At 40.7% G+C, this 19040-nt stretch overlaps 2 protein-coding genes across 2 annotated transcripts; one reads left to right on the top strand and one right to left on the bottom strand.

The window, feature by feature from the left end:
- Window positions 1-233: 233 nt before the first annotated feature.
- Window positions 234-8618, bottom strand: crtap (cartilage associated protein). The gene is made up of 7 exons (XM_061741864.1): window positions 7753-8618; window positions 4842-4991; window positions 3078-3249; window positions 2820-2948; window positions 2600-2745; window positions 988-1071; window positions 234-363 (listed from the first exon to the last, which is right to left on the bottom strand). Exons 1-7 carry the CDS (start codon window positions 8215-8217, stop codon window positions 316-318), a joined length of 1194 nt encoding a protein of 397 aa, XP_061597848.1. The 5' UTR covers window positions 8218-8618; the 3' UTR covers window positions 234-315.
- A 740-nt stretch (window positions 8619-9358) lies between these two features.
- fkbp9 (FKBP prolyl isomerase 9) lies at window positions 9359-17760 on the top strand. The gene is made up of 10 exons (XM_061741862.1): window positions 9359-9686; window positions 10751-10896; window positions 11675-11864; window positions 11950-12095; window positions 13137-13326; window positions 14384-14529; window positions 14640-14829; window positions 16037-16182; window positions 16352-16515; window positions 17559-17760. Exons 1-10 carry the CDS (start codon window positions 9484-9486, stop codon window positions 17736-17738), a joined length of 1701 nt encoding a protein of 566 aa, XP_061597846.1. The 5' UTR covers window positions 9359-9483; the 3' UTR covers window positions 17739-17760.
- The last annotated feature ends 1280 nt before the right edge of the window (window positions 17761-19040 follow it).

Raw genomic sequence — 19040 nt, 5'->3', positions numbered from 1 at the left:
ACATGTTCAAACTCAATGGTTGTAAAGAAGTTCCAGATGACCTAAAAAAATATATCTTTTTTTCAATTATTTTATTATCAAACACATCTTGAAGACAATACAAATGATTCACAGTGGATCAATGAATTCTCAAAACAATGACTAAAAATAAAAATCAACCGTCAGTATCACCGAACTGAATATTTAACGCATAAAAAAAACATCATGTTAAAAACAGTATTCAGGGTTCAAAGTGAAGGTTAAAGATTTATTATCCCAATAAATACAAACTCTGGAGTGTTTTGCCAATTGTGTTTCAGTGTTCTCCGCCGTGGGCTATTCATCCTCGTCCAGGAACTCGTCTATAAACTCCACCACCTCCCCCTGTAGACACACACACACACACACACACACACACACACACACACACACACACACACACACACACACACACACACACAGACACACACACACACAGACACACACACAGACACACACACACACACACACGACTGTTTTAAATCAAGTGTTTTACAAGAAGCTCCTCCTACTCTCGCGCTTCTGCCACAAATGTGCTTTACTAATTGAAGAACTGAATGCTATTTAGCACATATTCCCTGTAATCTGGGTTTAACGGGGATGCCCTGATGGACACGCCCCGCTGTGCTGCATCAAATAAGTCAAATGTGTGCAGGGCGATGCTGCCACGCTCTGCCCGTCGCTGATACTGCAGCCTGCTGAACACAGGGGAACATTGTGCTGCAGGACAACATGTGACCAGACTGAATAATCCAGGGTTTTTCCACATGTAAACAAAGTCAGAGCTTATGACGGACGGCATCGACCCCGTTCTAACTGTAACCTGTTTCACAGAGGCCGTTTTTTTTTTTTCCCCCTTCTCCTTTTACAAGTGGCCTGTCTTTTATGTAGCCTTCCTTTGAACGAACACACCCTGGCTAAAGGGACTTGGAGACAAAAACATGAAACTGTTCAGGCGCAGCCACACACCTCGTCGTCGCTCATCAGACGTAGCTTTGAGAAGTCCAGCATTTGTAGCTGCATGGTGGTCTGATTGTGATACCGCACCGCCTCCTGTAGCAGACACACAGAAAGACAGTCAGCAGGAGATCAGCTTCATTGTGATAAACAGTCAGGATGTGGTTTCTGCCTTCTAAACTGTAATTTATACTATTTTAATACCTTCAAGTAAACCCAACCTCATGTGTTGACAGTTTAACGCCTGACATGAAATAATACACAAAAAATCTTGCGTTTAACATGTATTAAAATGAAAATAAAAACAATTTCTAGATGATAATTTTCCAAATAGACATTATTTATCATTATTAACACATTGGGCTTTCCCCCCCTGTTATATAAATTATTTTTTTATCATGGATGTGATGCAGAGGTCTCAGAAATGCATGTATTAATTATGACAAATGCAGCATTATGGGGTTATAACTAAGCCAATGGCTAGCCATCATCACTTCCTTCTCTATAATCGTCGTGCTACCAAGTTTAGCGACACACTACAGTTTGTACAAAGCCGGTCTTGGCTAAACTTAGCAGTAATTATTTGATTTTATCATCAAATCAACACGTGAAACGAGATATTTTTCTCTAAACGTCTGCTGGCAGCTCTGCAGCAGTTTTACCGGGGATCACCTGGGGTGGGCGTGGTCCCGTCAGCTTCCCGAGCAACATGGCTGCGTACAGTACGAAGAAACCGAAGGGTCAAGTGACCTAATGCGCCATTCATCGATTTTACAGTCTATATCGTCGGACCAGAGCTCGACAGGAGCCAACATAACAAATCTTTATGTCCACATGTTGTCAGAGGAGGTATTGCTACAGAGTGAAATACATCATATATTGATTGCTGCACATGAATACAGTCATATTGTGATTAAATGCAGAATTGAGCTGCACAACGGCTGCTGGGACTTTCTGCAAATACTTCATATTTGTCCTTTATTTCAAAAGGGAACGATATAATTGTGAACGATATAAAAGTAAAAATTGAAGCACTGAAGATCCTTTCTTTAACATTTCAGAGAATTTGACCGGTTGTTATCGTGACTGCCACTTAGATATTTCCAGGTCATTCCATTCAGTGACGAGTCATTCTGATTTTAAAAAAAGAAGAAAAAAAAGCATAATTCGACCAGACCCAACCTCACAAAGTGAGTGAAAGCGCCTGCAGAAAATGTTTCAAAGGAGTCCCAGTTTAAAAGAACTGAAAGACGGGTTTATGTAAACAGAGATGCCAAAAACAACAAGTGCATGAAAGGCTAAAACACACACTAGAAGGCACAGTCAAGGCACCTCCGAGGACCCAGGACAAACTCTCGTAAATCAATGACGAGACTTCAGGAGCTGAGACGGGCAGCTGCTGCCTGGGGTTTCATCTTTACAGCGCAGTCATGAGGACGCCATTTCTTTTTTTTTTCTGATCGTTTAATCCAATTATAGGCAAGAAAACAAATAAAACAGTGTTTCCAAAAGTTTTAAATTAAATAACTACTCTATAATGTTTTTATAGTAGGGGAAAAAAATGTCCAAGAATAGAAAAAAAAAGAGACGTAATAATTTTCCTCGTGTTTTCCTCATTACCCACCGGTCTAGGGAGGAAGTCCTCGTCTGTTAGGTCCCACTGGCTTTTGTGGTACTTGTAATAGGCCACGTTGTTCTTCATGACGTCATCGCTGGGGTCAAACAGCATGTAGCTTGTAGCACACGGGACTGCGTTTTTCAGGTCATTCACTGAGCAAAAAAACACAACGGTGAGCGCCTCATCCCTGGGACCGTAAACGTGGGGAACCACAAACGCCACTCACATTTGTAATAGGCAAACTGCAGATAGTGGTACATGGTGGCCACGAACTTCTCAACGACGAAACCCCCGACAACAGGTGTCAGGTCGCTTTCACAGGTCACCTTCCTCTCAAGGACCTCGATGTAATGATCTGCAGAGGGGAGAAATCACAAACACGGCATTGGGACTTCTCTGGCCCTTCAGCAGACACGTTTAACAAAAGCACAGACTGGACAAAAGAGACAGGGTCATAAATACAAAAGGATGGACAGCAGCTGACCAGCTATGGAGGGGTAGAAGTCCTTAAAGTCTTTGACATCTCTTGGGCCCTCAGACGCAGCCAGACACTCATCGTAGACCTTGAAGAAGTCCCTCAGGGCTAGTTCCATGTCTGACACCGACGTACGGAAGTTGTCGCCGTTGTATGCCCTCACCGCACGTACGAACAAAGTCTGCAACACCACAGGATGAACACATGTCTAAAATGTGCACTTGATGTTTTTTTCTGTGAGATATCTTAAGTCATGTGACCTGAATGTACACCTGGAGCAGTTTTCCATCGGTCCTCTCCGCTCGCTGCTTGTTTCCATGTCAACGTGTGGCATCAGACATCATCCGTCCCAAACTACATTATTTCCTGCCACTACACTTTCTAGACTTCTGTGTTTTAAAGATGAAAACTGGGAGGGAAGCGTTGTTGGGGTTGTGCTGTGTTGCACTTTCTGACTTTTTTGAAACCTTTATGGTACAAGTATAAGTGTAGTTTATTTGTTTATTATTTGTTTATTTAACTGGATCTGGGTAGTAGAAGTACAGTCTCTCTCTTGCAGTCAAAAATGGTACTGAGGTGATATAATTCACTAGGCTGCTTCTTTGCAATGTTCAAGAACCGTTAGAACAACAATAATTAAGATGCTCCCACTTACACTTGCAAATGGCTCCAAAACCACGCAAATCATAAAAAGCTGGTATGAACAAATTAATTTAAGCTAGTTTTAAACATATCAGATACAGGAACAGGAGCATCAGGCTGCAAATGGGAGATCCCGTCCCCAGTGTGAAAAAAGAAAGTATGACGTAGAGACTGCGAGTCTTTCAGATGGAAAACAGTCCGACGAACAAGTTCATCCACCCAAAAGAGAAAGAATAACTTGGACTGTTTTAAAATGTCTAAGAGCAAGTTCTGGCTTCAATTGCATTGAAAACTTGAAGAGTTGAAATTTGCACTTGCAGAATAGACTCCTGCAAACCGTTAAGAGCTTGAGGGCACATCAGTCAAAGGATGACAGAAACTACCAGCAAACGGGTACGAGAAGCTACAGGACACATTTAGAGGCTGTCGAGGCGGCCAGTGGTTCTGCAGCCAAATATTGGGGAAGGATGCTAATATTTGTGTGTTGTGCTGTTATATGCATTTATTTCTAAAGATTCATATATTCATAAGAAACAAGGATGCCTGAGGGCATAAACTCATCCCCTGGAGAAACTTATATACAGGACTGTGTCACATGTCCACAATGATGAAACTAGCTCACCGAGCTACAGAGGCAACTAAGATCCTCAAGGAGGTCGTGACGGAAGAGAAAAACGAGAACGACTAAGGAAGAGTCTAACTAAACGTGGAAAGAGACATCACCTCCACTGCCTACCGGTATATGGGAACTCAAGAGTTCCTCTATGTTGCTTTAAAATACCTCGCTACGTACAGCCAATGCCTTGTGTACCAGAGGCAACAAAGCTACCCCACAGGATGATGGAACCGGCACCATGTTTGACAGTAAACAGGGTTTTTGTGCCCTTTACTGGCTTTTTGTTTGTTATTTTATTATAAAATGGAGACACTGCACTCCTCAAGTGCTCTGTTCTGGCTTCCTTTGTCCACCGAACAAAAGACTGGGGCTTTTCTTCCCCCCTCAAATCAGACATACATTTTGGTTTGTATTTTTATTCCACTATATGAACACTTTTGTTGGTTTCATTTCACCAGAGGGGTTCATTAGCATTAGCTGAAGGAGATATTATAGTCTGGGTGGTGCACGGGTACCTCATAAGACTTGGTCTCCAGGTCTTTGAGGTGTTCCTCTGCTCCAGGCAGACTCTTGTAGTAGTCCATGTTCCTCTTCATCATCACATCGTCTGGGTGCTTCAGCAGGAACGTGTGAGCAGCAGACACAGCCTTACCCAGGTTGTTAGACTGTCATAAACAGGATTAAAAAACACATTGCACGTGAATATTTTCATACTTTTGCTCTCGACAAATAGGAGATCAGACAAAATGACCTATACAAACAATACTTTACCATGACCTAAAATGTGATTTATTTGTCTTTTCTTTTTCTTACCCAAAGTCTTCACCTTTGAAAGAGTTGCCACAAATGATTATTGTATTGTGCTTACTTTTTTCACACAGATTTTTACTTGGGTTGACTTTCCTGACATGCCTCTTCCCATTCATTGAGGCTTGGGACTGGCACTGTGGGTAGCTGGGGCAGTGACATCAATCACTTTCTGGTTGGAAGGCAACTACACCACAGCCACTCCCATTTGTTGGAATAAAAAAGTATATGATGGAGAACTATTATTATTACTATAACTCCTTAGCCCTACATCGCAGCTGGTTTTGGGTTACACAGTAATTTGCTTACCTTAAAATTAAGAATGAAGAATTAATTAAGAATTAAAACGTCTCCTTAGATTCATATACCCGTTGTGTGTGTAAATTAGATCTTTGTCCATGTTTTCCCTTATTAATTTGTTCAAATGCTATTTCTATCTTAAAGATAACTCAGTCCAGATTTAAGCACCTCACTTATTGTGATTTTTAAATTGAGATCTAACGTAAGGTTGTCTAACTCTCAAACACAAAAAATATGTTGTTTTAAATCTAACATAGATAATAAGGGGTTTCACAAATTAAAAACTGTTTTATATATTCTTTAGTATCAAAGAGATATTTCAGTCCAGCTTTAATCAGTCTAAAAGGATCTGGTCTTTGGGGGTCCAACTGTCAAAATAACAGTGAAAAGGCCCTTTTTTATTTTAACAAATTGAATAAAAGCTTTCCCGAACTGTGTCCTATATATTCTTTAATAGCTAAGTGATGAATGTTGCCTCTCTCCAACCACTGAAACATAGACAACAAGCTAAAAGCCCATTGTTATCAAAACGAGACTCTAAACTGCACAAAAGATGTTGATGTCAATATGGAATTGGCTGTATGATGCTTACTTAGGGACCATTAACACATTGTCATTCTCATATAAAAATATTAAATAACTTATTCAACAACTTTATTTTTTTTATAACATCATAACATGTTGCATATTGACACTTTTTGCAAGAATTGTTTTTCAAAATTAAATCTTTAATGTGCGTTTCTTTATCATTTTAATTAAGTCACAGAATGAGCAGTGGTAAGAAGAAAATTAAAATGTCCTTTGGATTATTTATTATTAATTTTATTAATGAGTCAAAAATGCAGCTTTATTCTGAAAATAAAAAAGCATTTTTGCTAATCAATTTTAATTTGAACTATGGTGCAGAATTGCTTCCATACATTAAAAGGTTCACTTCTTTTTTAATACCACAGACCCCCAGTGCATATGGTATATATGGTTTAAATTGTCATGCAGAATTTATAAAGGTTTGTAAAGCCATTCCCCTGCCACTTATTCATTTGATTAAAAGTGATCTAATGTGTGGAGATATTGAGATAGCACTTCCTGTTTTAGTTATTGAGGATTATGGGTTATTGGATAAGAAATGTACCGGTAACAACAAGTTTATAAGTGCTATCTTTAAGTCGAGATCATTTAATGACTATCACAGAGGGTTATATTCTGACTGACACTTCACAGTCTTTAAGTTTGTCTACACTAGAAAAAGCCCACTCAAACTATATCAAATGGCCCATTCCCCCCAAAGTCAAGGAAACTAGTTTTAAATTGATCAATAAAATGAATCCAACCGCTGAATTTTTGAGACAAAGATTTAAATTTGAAGTTGACCCCTGTGTATGTTTTTATTGTGTCCTGTCTCACAATGTTTTTGTCGTGAAATTAGAAATTGGCCATCTTTAAAAATGAATGACATTCCAAAATTAGAAATCTCTAATAATATTTTATTACATAGATACAATTGCCAAATCAGTGTGCTTCTTGGTTAATGTCATTCTCTTACTGGCTAAATATCATACACTGTTGTAAGTGGAGAAAAATGAAGCCCTCTTTCCAATGTTTTTAAATGATTTCAAAAGTTCTTTTGTCAGTATAAAAAATATTAAGTCAAATAACCGCAAAACAATTATTAGCCGATATATCAAAGTATCTTTTATTTTAAGTCTCCTTCTGAAAAGTCGATGCTATTTGCTTTAAAATGCCTTACTGTTCCTTTATTAACTTTACTTGTCTACCTTATTTTTTGTGTATATGTCTCTTGTTCATGATACCCCCCAAAATGTTCTATTTTCTTATATTATATTTCCTCTACTAGCAGTTTGTATAAAATGTGTTTTTCTTGTTTTATAATATAAATTGTGTTCAATTAAAAAAAAAGAAAAAAAAAGACCCCCAGTGCATCCGTGGCACGCAGGTGACGACTGTGGCAACGTCATTGCGTCATTTTAAAACTAGTTGAATGAGTTAAACAGTTATTACACAGTCAGAAACACACAGTAATATTGAATAACTGCCAGATATTGAAAGTTGACGTTATATTGGGAAAAAAAAATGGACAGGAGCACTGGTTATTTGCACATTTGACAATTCTACAGCCATAGGCTATAATTAAAATAAATCCAGGCGGCCTGAATGTAATTACAGATATAGGAGGGTTAAACAAACATATTAAGTGTAAATAGCCAGCATGTTCGCAGAGATTTAAACCAAAATCACTTTGTTTCATTCTGGGGATGTTTTTGTTTTTTGTCTTGGCCCTCCCGTTTTTATTTCTCTTACTTTGAAGTATGCGTACTGCAGGTATCTGTAGGGCTCCCTGCGCTCGAACTCGTCCACGGTGTCCCTGCTGGGCAGCGTCTGCCTGAACGCGGGCAGCCCCTGCTTGCAGCGCTTCAGACACTGCGCCCTCTTCATCACGTTCCCGAAAGCGCGCAGCTCTGGAAACTCCTCAAACTTGCGCTCGTCGTCGAGCCTGACGGAGCTGCAGTTGAGGTTGCAGAAGGCCTCGCTGTCCCGCAGCAGCCGGTAGAGGCGCAGCGACACCTCCATGTAGTCCACCGTCTCCTTCCACTTCTCCCCGGTGTACTGGTCCAGCGCGTACTTGTACGCGGACTCCAGCGGCATCAGCTCGTGTCTGGGGAAACTCCTGAAGCTGTACTTTTCATACTGAGCGTGCACCTCGGAGAGGAGAAGTGCCACTGACAAGGCGCAGAGGAGGCGAGACGGAGCCGAATAGGGGGCCATGTTTTTTTAAGTGTCAGCCTTGGCTTTTAGAAGATCCCAGAAGGTTCGCTGGTGCGCGGCTCTCTAGGACCGCCTCAAGTCCCACCACGTATCCGGACGAGGCGTCCCCTCCCCCGGGCATGAGGCAGGATCAGCCGGGCCGTCCGCAGCTGCTCCTCCCACCAAATCACTGCTGCTCAAACTGGGATTTTAGTCCTAGCTCCAAATCAAAACTTAACTTCATTTGGCCGCTTTTGCACGTTATTATTTAAGGAAAAAAGAAAAAAAAAACAACCATGCGTGTTTTGTTTTGCAGGTTTTTTCATTTCCACTTGCACCGCTTGATCCAACCACTCACCGCTTATATTCGCCTCTTAAAAGTTTAAACCTGCTTCACTCCAATCACTACTTGCTGAACCCCTGGCGAGCGTCCCTCCCCCTCCCACTGCCACGTAGGAACATTCCTGTTTGGTCTAACCCCCCCTCCAAAAAAAGGCCCGAGTGTCCCAAACACAGTTATGCGTATTTATCTGGGTTAAATTGATATCACACAGTTCAATTCTGATTTTTACATACAATTTCATTATAATTAAAACGCATCAAGCCTGCATTATGGTTCCGCGTAAAAGTCGCCGCGTACCCTACGCCGTACCCTACGCCGTAGAGTACGGCGTAGGGTACGCGGCGACACGCACCGCTCTGCGTCGGTGTAACGCGGAACCATAAATCAGCCTTAAGCAGGCGCTCCAGTGTGGATGTGTCCAGAGGAAGAGTGTGCATGCGTGAGAGTGTATGGGGGCCCCTACGTTACCACGTTGACACGTATTTTGCAGGCTGCACTGCGCAAGAGCAATACGTGGTGCCAAACTATCCCATTCACTCTCAAAGTGCGTCAAGTTTGTCAAACTAAACCAGGGAGAGGCAGGAAACGTTTGCCCTTATTTCAAAATAAAAGCACGGTATCTAATTAAAAACTCCTGCCTGGGGACCTTTGCGCATCATATAAAAGTAAAACCACACATTTCAGCCAAAGACAGTTCCGTTGGATTTGAAAAGCGTTGAGTTTAAGCCACTAATCGAGGGTTTAGTGCTAAATTTGAACCGGATGTGATGCGTTTTTTTCCAACTACTTGACCATTCCTGCGCCTGGACCAGGGGCAGGACTTCTCTCCAACTCCGAGGAGCAGAGGAAGCCGAAGTACCGGGGCAGCAGAGAGCCGGGCACGCACGCAGCGCCTTTCCCACCTCGTTTCTCCATCGTCGGAACAACCCGTCGGTGCCAAAAACATGACAATCTGCGTGCAGGGGATGCTGTTCCTGTCGCTCCTGGTGACGTTCGCCGCTTGCAACGCTCCCCCGGTCCCGTTAGACGACATCCTCATTGAGAAAACTTCTGTGCCAGAGCAGTGTACGCGAGCCGTCAAAGTAGGGGACTTCGTCAGGTATCACTACATCGGCACGTTCCCCGATGGAAAGAAGTTCGATTCCAGGTGAGTGACATTCCAGGTGGGATGATTTAAATCCCGCTTTAAACGCAGGCTCTGTGCACAGTAGCCCAAGATGCACGGTGGGAACAGCGTGCGTGATGCGTAAAAGTGCGCGCCTGGGGTCCTTCCCTGTGAGCCACGCAGGCAAGCTCAGTGAGCACTAGGAGTCAAGTGAAGGGCCCTCAGACCTGTTCAGATGGGACCACCACAGGAACCCCAGTCTGAGCATCTACACTTCTGTCATTTATCGAGACTAGGGAATCATATTTATATAATAATAATAATAATAATCATATTATATTGCTGCTCTGAAACGTGGATCTGGTGCGTCGGAAGATGCCTGGAGTCCACTTTGGAAACCACTGACCTGATCAGCAGCAATGAAAGACGACTATAGTCACCTGGACAGAAGTTCAGCGACACTAAAATCCCCAGAATCAATTCTGGATATTATTATTTTAAGAAGTAACTGCAAATTAGAAGAAAGTCTTCTGTAGAGCTTTATATCTAATTATTATTATTAACTTTATTAATTAATTAATTTATATTATTATATATTATATATATATATATTTATTTATTTATAAATTATTTATTATATTTATATTTATTATTAATTATTAACTATTTAAACAAGAAAATTAACAAAAATTATGTCAAATGACATAAAAGTGTCTCAACAGGACGCTCACAGCGTACCCCCCCCCCCCCCCCATTCCCCCAACACGTTAATCTGGTCACAGATGCATTCATGATACATTTATATTTATATATACAGATATATTTTAGAATAACAAGCAGTCAAGTTATTGTTAAATTGAAACTTTGAACCTTAATTGTCCACAAGGGATTTTTTTTTTTTTTTTTAGATTGTAGGTGTGATAATGACAGAGAGGAAGAAAATGGTGTCCAACTTTTCCCACTGGACAAGAGAGCTTGTCGGCAAACCTTTAGCAATGACCCTTAAGCAAGGTGGCGTTTATGATGCTGATTCAAGCAAAGAACTCATGAATCCCTATTCTCTGCCTCCCGTAATCAAAACAGTGGTGATCTTGTTCTCCTTTCAGCTACGATCGAGGCAGCACCTACAACGTGTATGTTGGCAAGAAGCAGCTGATTGCAGGGATGGACAAAGCCCTGGTGGGGATGTGTGTGAATGAGCGAAGTCTCGTCAAGATTCCCCCTCACCTCGCCTACGGAAAGGAAGGATACGGTATGTGCAGTTCAGGGCAGGTCCGGCTCTGCTCCATCGCTTTTCTGATGCAGTACCTGGAGTAAAAAAAAAAAAATCTAACTAGTGGCTGTTCCACAAGGCACTCGCTAGGGTACATGCTGCTGCTGTAGATGATGCTGTTGCATCGGAGTCAGCTGAAGCAAAGAGGAAGTGAGCTCCTCCAAACATCCCTGCAGAATGATGTCACATGAGCATCCAGACCAGGACGCACATCAGAGGAAGCTGCCTGGCATCAAGGTTTATAATCCGGGAAGCCTCGAGATAAACCTTACAGCTGCTGATGGGATAGCAGCCATATTAGATAGGATATTGACTTTTACAGAATTGTTTCCATTTGTGCCCAAACTGTTATTTGTGTTTAATTATAGTACAGAGTTTCTGTTTACATGCGGGGATCCGTGTGTCACTTGTGTGTGTGTGTGTGTGTGTGTACTTAGATAATGGGAGAGGGAGGACAGAGGGGGCGTGTGTGGGCATGTACAACCAGAGGCGGTGTATTAGTGGGATCTCTGGAGATAAAAGAAGACAAAATAGAGATGCACTGGAAAGAGATTTTTAGGTAGATAAAAAAAAAACACACAAGAAAAACTGCCACCTCATCAAGTAAAGGTTTAATAGCTTCCAGTTCCAGCCACGCAGTCTCATTGCCTCCTCCTCTAGATTCAAAACTGTTTACAGTCTTACAATCAGATAAAGACAGCATGAGGTTTCCATGATGGAGTCGTTTGAAATGATTGATCTCGTCTCGTTTCTGCAGGTGACCTCATCCCTGCTGACGCCATCCTCCACTTTGATGTCCTGCTGCTCGACGTGTGGAACGCGGATGATGCCGTCCATCTCAACACTTACCACACGCCCTCCGTCTGCTCCAGGAAGGTGGAGGTTTCTGACTACGTCCGGTACCACTACAACGGCACCCTGCTGGACGGGACCCTCTTCGACTCAAGGTTTTGCTCCGTCTAACCTCTTCTTCTCACAAGCAGTCTCAAAGGTGCAGCTGTGAAATCATCTGTTCTGCGCTCTTCGCCACAGCCACACCCGGATGCGAACGTACGACACCTACGTCGGGATCGGCTGGCTGATTGCTGGAATGGACCAGGGACTTCTGGGAATGTGTGTCGGAGAAAAACGCATCATCACGATGCCTCCGTGGCTCGGCTACGGGGAGAATGGAGACGGTGAGCCTCTTTTACGTATGACTCCAAACCTTTGAGAGAAATTGATAAGTGCAGCGGTAAAACAGGTGCCTGTGTGACTGCGCTCTGCATGCTTAGCGTTGGTGCATGATGCACGTCTACAGGCCTGTTTCACCGGGGCAGCAGAGAAGTCCTACCTGTGATCCATCCATCCATCCATTATCTATACCCGCTTTATCCTTTGCAGGGTCACAGGGGTCTGCTGGAGCGTATCCCAGCTCATTTTCAAGCGAGAGGCAGGGGTCCAGTGATAACCTTTTTATATTTTACTTCTGAATTATGTGCAAAGACTTGGGTGTTAAATTAGGCCTGTGTTGAAAAAATCGATTTCCCAATTCTAAATCGATTCTCATATTTATTCCTAAAAATCGATTCTTATGTCTAAAGATCGATTTCTTTTTCCTTTTTTTTTCTTTTATTTATTTATGTATTTTTTTTTTCATCATTACATTACAACTTTTGGTTATTTTTTTGTTTATCCCCAAAAAAGGAATGTTTTGTTGGACACGAGAATAACTGGTGCCATGTTTTTGCCTTTAAATATGTTTAAAGGTATGAAAACATTAAAGTGTTAGGTTATAATTGCATAAATTGTCTATATTTCATTACTTTATATACTGTCTTGGGGTTACATTTGCAAAAAATGCTAAAAACCAAATGCTCAAAAATTCAAACCCAAAATAGACCGAAAATGGAACAAATAAAAACGGAATGTGGGAAAAAATCAAACCGATTTCATCCGTCTCTGTTTCCTCCCTGGATCTGTTTGGTAATTCTGACCCACATGTTTCTGAAAGCAGTTCTATCAGCATTCTGGGAGCTGATTGGTCCTTACAGCATCATTAGCTGCCAATACTTGCTGTTTAATCTCAATATAATACTAGTAGTAATATTTTGCATAACTACAGTCATATAATTCATGCAACATTCATGGCATGAACATTTTCCAGTTGAGGTACATTTCCTGGTATAGGAGGAATAAAGCAAAATATCTTGATGGTTTTCACTTTCATCTCTCCTCAGGCAGCGACATCCCAGGACAGGCGTCTCTGGTGTTTGACGTCGTACTGTTGGACCTCCACAACCCCAGAGACGGGATCTCGCTGACCAATGTGGTCGTCCCCGAGTCTTGCACGAGGAAGACGGTCACCGGGGACTTTGTGCGTTACCACTACAACGGCAGCCTCTTGGATGGGACCTTTTTTGATTCCAGGTATTTAGACACAAACGCATTCTGATACTCCCTGGACGTTAAAGATATGCTGTTCCTCAAATGGCCTCAAGATGGCAGCATCTCTATGTGTAATAGAGGCATTGAGGCTTCGGAGGCAGCTGAGGAATTTCCCTGTTTGCATACATACCCCACACTTTGAAATGCCCCCCCAAGCTTTCATCGTACATCGATAGAGGACGTTGAACAGTATATATATTATATGCAGAGTTGGGTAGAGTAGCCAAAAATCGTACTCAAGTAAAAGTACTGTTACTTCAGAATAATATGACTCAAGTAGAAGTAAAAAGTAGTCATCCAAATAATTACTTGAGTAAAAGTAAAAAAGTACTTGGTGAAAAAACTACTCAAGTACTGAGTAACTGTTGAGTAACATCTGATTTATTTTTTTAACACAACCATTCAAACAGACAAAAGTACAAAATAATCATCTTCAGGCAAATTAAATCAATAAAATAAATTAAAATTGATAAAAAATAAAAAAATAGCTTAAATAAAAATAATCTTAAAGTAAATTCACATACTTTAATAAATAATAGCAGAATAAAAAAAAAAATTAAGCACAAGTAGCACAAAATATCAAGCCTTTGTACTTTTTTTTTTTAACCAGGCAGAACTAGAACAAGCCCATAAACTCATAGAAACTCTGTGTGTGTGTTTGAGTCTGTGTAAATGTGACAAAACATGCAAAAACAAACATTTTTCCCAAAGAATCACCCAGTGATGTCATGAGATTGACGCGTACGCAGATAAAAGGGATAAAAGAAAAGTAACAAGCTCAACGTAGCCTAATGTAGCGGAGTAAGAGGAACAGTTTCTTCTTCACAAATCTACTCAAGTAAAAGTAAAACGTATAGTGATTCAAAACTACTCCTAAAAGTACAACATTTCCCAAAACTTACTCAAGTAAATGTAATGGAGTAAATGTAACTCCTTACTACCCACCTCTGATTATATGAAGCAATTTGTTTCAAGAAGCCTTCAGTGTAAATTCCCAGAGCGATTCCAGATTTCAGTACAACCGGTTTCTGCTCCGCAGCTACTCTCGTAATCGCACCTATGACACCTACGTGGGTAAAGGCTACGTGATCGCCGGCATGGATGAAGCTCTGATTGGAGTCTGTATAGGAGAGAAACGCACCATTACCATCCCGCCGCATCTGGCCTACGGAGAGGAGGGCACAGGTGTGTGTAATATGAAATAGTTAGACCTCTAATCTACTCACCAGATGTTTAGACATCCTTGTAGGCAGTAATACCTTTTTGTCTATTTTTCCTGACCGTGACCTGTGCAGGTAGTAAGATCCCTGGGTCAGCTGTGCTTGTGTTTGACGTCCACATCATCGACTTCCACAACCCTTCAGACCAGACTGAGGTCACCGTCACCTCCACGCCCGAAGGGTGTGATCAGAAAACCAAGAAAGGAGACTTCGTCAAATATCACTACAATGCCTCTCTGATGGATGGAACGCATATCGACTCCACGTGAGTAAAACCTCCGTCAGACGCATTAATACCACCAAGGAGAGCAGAGTATTTTATTACATCCCCTCAAACTAAGGGAAAGAAATTATACACACACACACACACACATATATAGTCATCACCACAAAAATAACACCAGAAAAATAACTTATTTGACAATTTTCACCTGTTTCAAGTACATTTTCACTTGAAATAAGTAGAAAAATCTGCCAGTGGGACAAGATTTATCTTCTCATTACAAGCAAAAAAATCTTGTTCCACTGGCAGATTTTTCTACTTATTTCAAGTGAAAATCTACTTGAAACAGGTGAAAATTGTTGTTTTTTCCAGTGATGAGTCTTGTTTTCAGTGTAATGAGATTTTTTTTACTAAAATGAGACATTTTAACTAGAATTTTTTTTTTTTTTTTTTTTTTAAATCCCGATTTTTTCCCCCATTTTAATCACCCAGTGCTCCTACCTAAGTCAGTCCTGGGCATTGCTCCATCTACCAACCCCGGGAGGCCCTGCAATGAGCTCAAGTCTCCTCCTTACTTGAGGAGTGAGCAGGCTGCTTCTTTTCACCAGGCAGGGTGGGGTTTCTCTGGCCGAACGTGGCGCGTGGAAGGATCATGTTATTCCCTTATTGTAACCAGAATATCGATATCGAATCGTATCGTATCGTATCGGAAATCGTATCGTCTGGGACCTAGTGTATCGGAATCGTATCGTATCGGGAGGTCAGTGATGATACCCAGCTCTAAGAGTCATATTGATAAGTTCAGAAAACTGTTCTTTATTTTTGTGTTTTGATGTATTTGATGTTATCCCAGTGGATATTTAAAGCTTACAGAAGGCTGCATTTAACTGCTGCTATGTCATTCCTGCAGTGTTTCTGCAGGTGTTTTGGTCACTGCTATTATTTGTAATATATTATATTATTTGTAATCAGCACAAATTATCTGTCTCCATATGATAAAATCCACCATCCCCCCTGATTTTATTTTACAACTCGAGTACTGTATATATATATATATATATATATATATATATATATATATATATATATATATATATATATATATATATATATATATATATATATATATATATATATATATATATACATATACATATACATATATGTGTGTGTGTATGTGTATGTATGTATATATATATATATACATATACATAATGACTTCAAAATACTGTTACTTTATACATTTCAGGTATAATTATGGAAAAACTTACAACATCGTCCTGGGAGCCAATCAGGTCGTGCCAGGGATGGAGGAGGGATTGATGGACATGTGTGTGAGCGAGAAGAGGCACCTTGTTATTCCCCCTCATCTGGGCTATGGCGAGAGAGGAGTCCGTAAGTAACACGCAGCTAACTCGTGTCTCTAAAGTTGCTTGAATACATTTCGAGCCGCCACGCAATAAGTCAAAGTTAAACAAGTGTGTTTTTGTGTGGAGCCAGAATCAGGAGAGCAAGCGGTGTAACGTTTTTGGCTGCTGATGATTGTCTGCATCTGTGTGCGTAGCCAATGAGGTTCCAGGGAGTGCTGTGATGGTGTTCGACATCGAGCTGGTTGAGATGGAGGAAGGTCTTCCTGAGGGCTACATGTTCATCTGGAACGATGACGTGTCACCCGACCTTTTCGCCGAGATGGATAAAAACACTGACGGGCAGGTGGAGCCCTCTGAGGTACTTGTGTGTGTGCTCCCCTCCGCTGTTATCTCTGTTTTGTTATTTCTTTTTTTTTTTTTTATATCTTTTTATTTCACAATCATTTTCACAATTCACATTTTCACATGCATGATTTCTATTATACCCACATTCCTACCCTCCCCATAATTACCCTAGGGAAAAAAAAAAAATATTATATTATTAAATATTATATATATATTATATATTATATATTATATATAAATATATAATGGCAGCAACAGCGATATCAAACTATATATATATCCATACATACATACAAACATACATACATATAAGGCACAAGTTCGAAAATAAAGATACTCATTGGTCCCCTTTGGAAAAATTATCCAGTTTTGAGAATAATGGGAACCAAAATTCTTGAAAAATATGAGCACGGTTGTATTTTTCTAAAGTTAATTTTTCCAATGGTAAAAAAACTGAAATTTGATTAAAAAAAAACTTGAAAGTTGGGGGGGAATCATCTTTCCAAAGTAAAAGTATGCATTTCTTAGCGAAGTATGTGATTATAATTAATATCCTGCTTTTTTCCGGTCTAACTGAAGATCCAGTGTGTCATTTAATAAATACAAATTGGAGCTTAACTCAAAATTAATTTCTAATACTGATTGTGTGAAGGAATGAATTGATTTCCAGAAACTTATTAAAAGATCACATTCCCAAAACATATGTACAAATGTTCCATCGATTCTTTTACATCTTGGACATTTTGGAGAGATATCCTTTGACATTTTGTGCATTTTAATTGGAGTTAAATACAGTTTGTGAATAAATTTAAAGTTAGCCTCTTTAATTTTATTACTAGTAAAAGGAAAATGTATATTTTCACATATATTTAACCAAGTATTTTCTTCAAAGACCATCCCCAACTCCTTCTCCCATATCTTCACTAAAGTTTGGAAAGATGACAAACCTCCTTGTGATAAAATATTATAAAACTCACTGATCTTTCCTTTAATTGTGTCTGAAGTTATAAATATGTCACCCACACGCCTCTGCTAAACCCTCTCTGATCTCCACAGTTCACCGACTACATCATGATTCAGGTGAACGAGGGAAAAGGCCGCCTGGCTCCTGGCTTTGACCCCTACCGCATCATTGACAACATGTTCTCCAACCAGGACCGCGACGGAGACGGGAAGATCACGGAGGCGGAGTTCAAGCTCAAAGCTGATGAATCCGCTGCCCATGATGAGCTATGACGGGACTGAGTGTCGAACGTATCGGGGGGGCGGGGGGGGGGCGAAGGGTCTGACGGGTGGGGAGAGGGGGAGCAGAAACATAACAGTTGGGTGGCGGGGTGGCGAGAGGTCGCATGTGTGGGACGGGAAATTTGTTTTTGTTATTATTTTTAAATGTTGTTAACTTAGATCATGATCAAACAGCTTTGTGTCCAAATGAGACTCAGAAGAAAAGGGGGAGGAGTTAAGGAAATAAAATGTATTTTAAGTATAAGAAAAATTTTAAAGAAAACTAATTTGAGCACTGTGATGGCAGTAAGTTTTGTTCTTTTAATAGATTTTTTTTTTTACCACCTTGATCATCCAGCTCTTTATGTGACTTTTATTTTATTTTGAAGGGTATCAAAACACTCCTGCGTGAGAGAACAAACAAATGCTTCACTCCATTCTTTCTCTATTCAGTTCTCCAATTTCAACGTGTTGATGTTATAGTTGGGTCAGGCTTCAATTTACTCCCACAGGGGATCCGTTTGCCAGATTTCCGATTTGTCTTCTTTGTGCATCGAGTTGTTCTTCATTCACTGCAGTATGTTGTTTTAGCTGAGTGCCAGACGGAGCACCATTTCATTTCTATGTTTTACAGCTAGAACCTTCCGGTGTTTTATTTTTGAGCCTCCTGGTGGTTCAAATCTTCGACAAGACGCTGTTACAGCTTTCCACTCTTTCAGTGGCTTTTGGTCACACATTTCCTGTTTTTGTTGCCTCCAAATGTCAGAAAAAATTCAGTTTAGAATTTTTATTGTGTGTGTGTGTGTGTGTGTGTGTGTGTGTGTGTGTGTGTGTGTGTGTGTGTGTGTGTGTGCGTGTGTGCGTGTGTGTGTGTGTGTGTGTGTGTGCGTGTGTGTGTGTGTGTGTGTGAGTGTGAGAGAATGAGAGAAAGTGATAGAGAAAGAATGTTTTTTTATGCCTTTTTGTCACTGATGAGGGGCTTGATGTTTAATTTGATTAAATGACGTGACCTAAATACACATTCTGAGTATGCCTCCTCTTATTTTGTTTGAATTTGCTCCTATTTGCCCCAGACCTGTGTATTCAGTCTCTTAACTTGTTCTAATCTGTGTGTTGCGCAGCACCGTGCACCACTGACCTGCTGAAAGTCCGTTGGCTCAGTGGTATTATTTATTTTCAGCCTGAGGAATCAAGATCGTGTTGCCCAACTCCTGCTTGGTTCTTAGTTAAATGTAAGATTTGTTCATGCAGACATGCTAGTGTTGAAACAATATCAGTGGCCAAAACTCAGACCTGTCCTAAAGATGGAGTCCC

This window comes from Cololabis saira, chromosome 15 (assembly GCF_033807715.1).
Source record: "Cololabis saira isolate AMF1-May2022 chromosome 15, fColSai1.1, whole genome shotgun sequence".
Lineage (NCBI taxonomy): Eukaryota > Metazoa > Chordata > Actinopteri > Beloniformes > Belonidae > Cololabis > Cololabis saira.
Note: the sequence above shows the minus strand (reverse complement) of the source record. Positions and strands in the feature narration are given on the sequence as shown.

What these genes read in the sequence shown, in the direction of transcription:
- fkbp9 (XM_061741862.1), top strand. Translation starts at nt 9,484, where the DNA reads ATGACAATCTGCGTGCAGGGGATGCTGTTCCTGTCGCTCCTGGTGACG. An exon ending in GGAAAGAAGTTCGATTCCAG is followed by an intron (nt 9,687 to 10,750) that starts GTGAGTGACATT and finishes TTCTCCTTTCAG; the next exon opens with CTACGATCGAGGCAGCACCT. An exon ending in GGCAGGTGGAGCCCTCTGAG is followed by an intron (nt 16,516 to 17,558) that starts GTACTTGTGTGT and finishes TGATCTCCACAG; the next exon opens with TTCACCGACTACATCATGAT.
- crtap (XM_061741864.1), bottom strand. Translation starts at nt 8,217, where the DNA reads ATGGCCCCCTATTCGGCTCCGTCTCGCCTCCTCTGCGCCTTGTCAGTG. An exon ending in CTTCTACCCCTCCATAGCTG is followed by an intron (nt 2,949 to 3,077) that starts GTCAGCTGCTGT and finishes TCCCCTCTGCAG; the next exon opens with ATCATTACATCGAGGTCCTT. An exon ending in GTCTGATGAGCGACGACGAG is followed by an intron (nt 364 to 987) that starts GTGTGTGGCTGC and finishes GTGTGTCTACAG; the next exon opens with GGGGAGGTGGTGGAGTTTAT.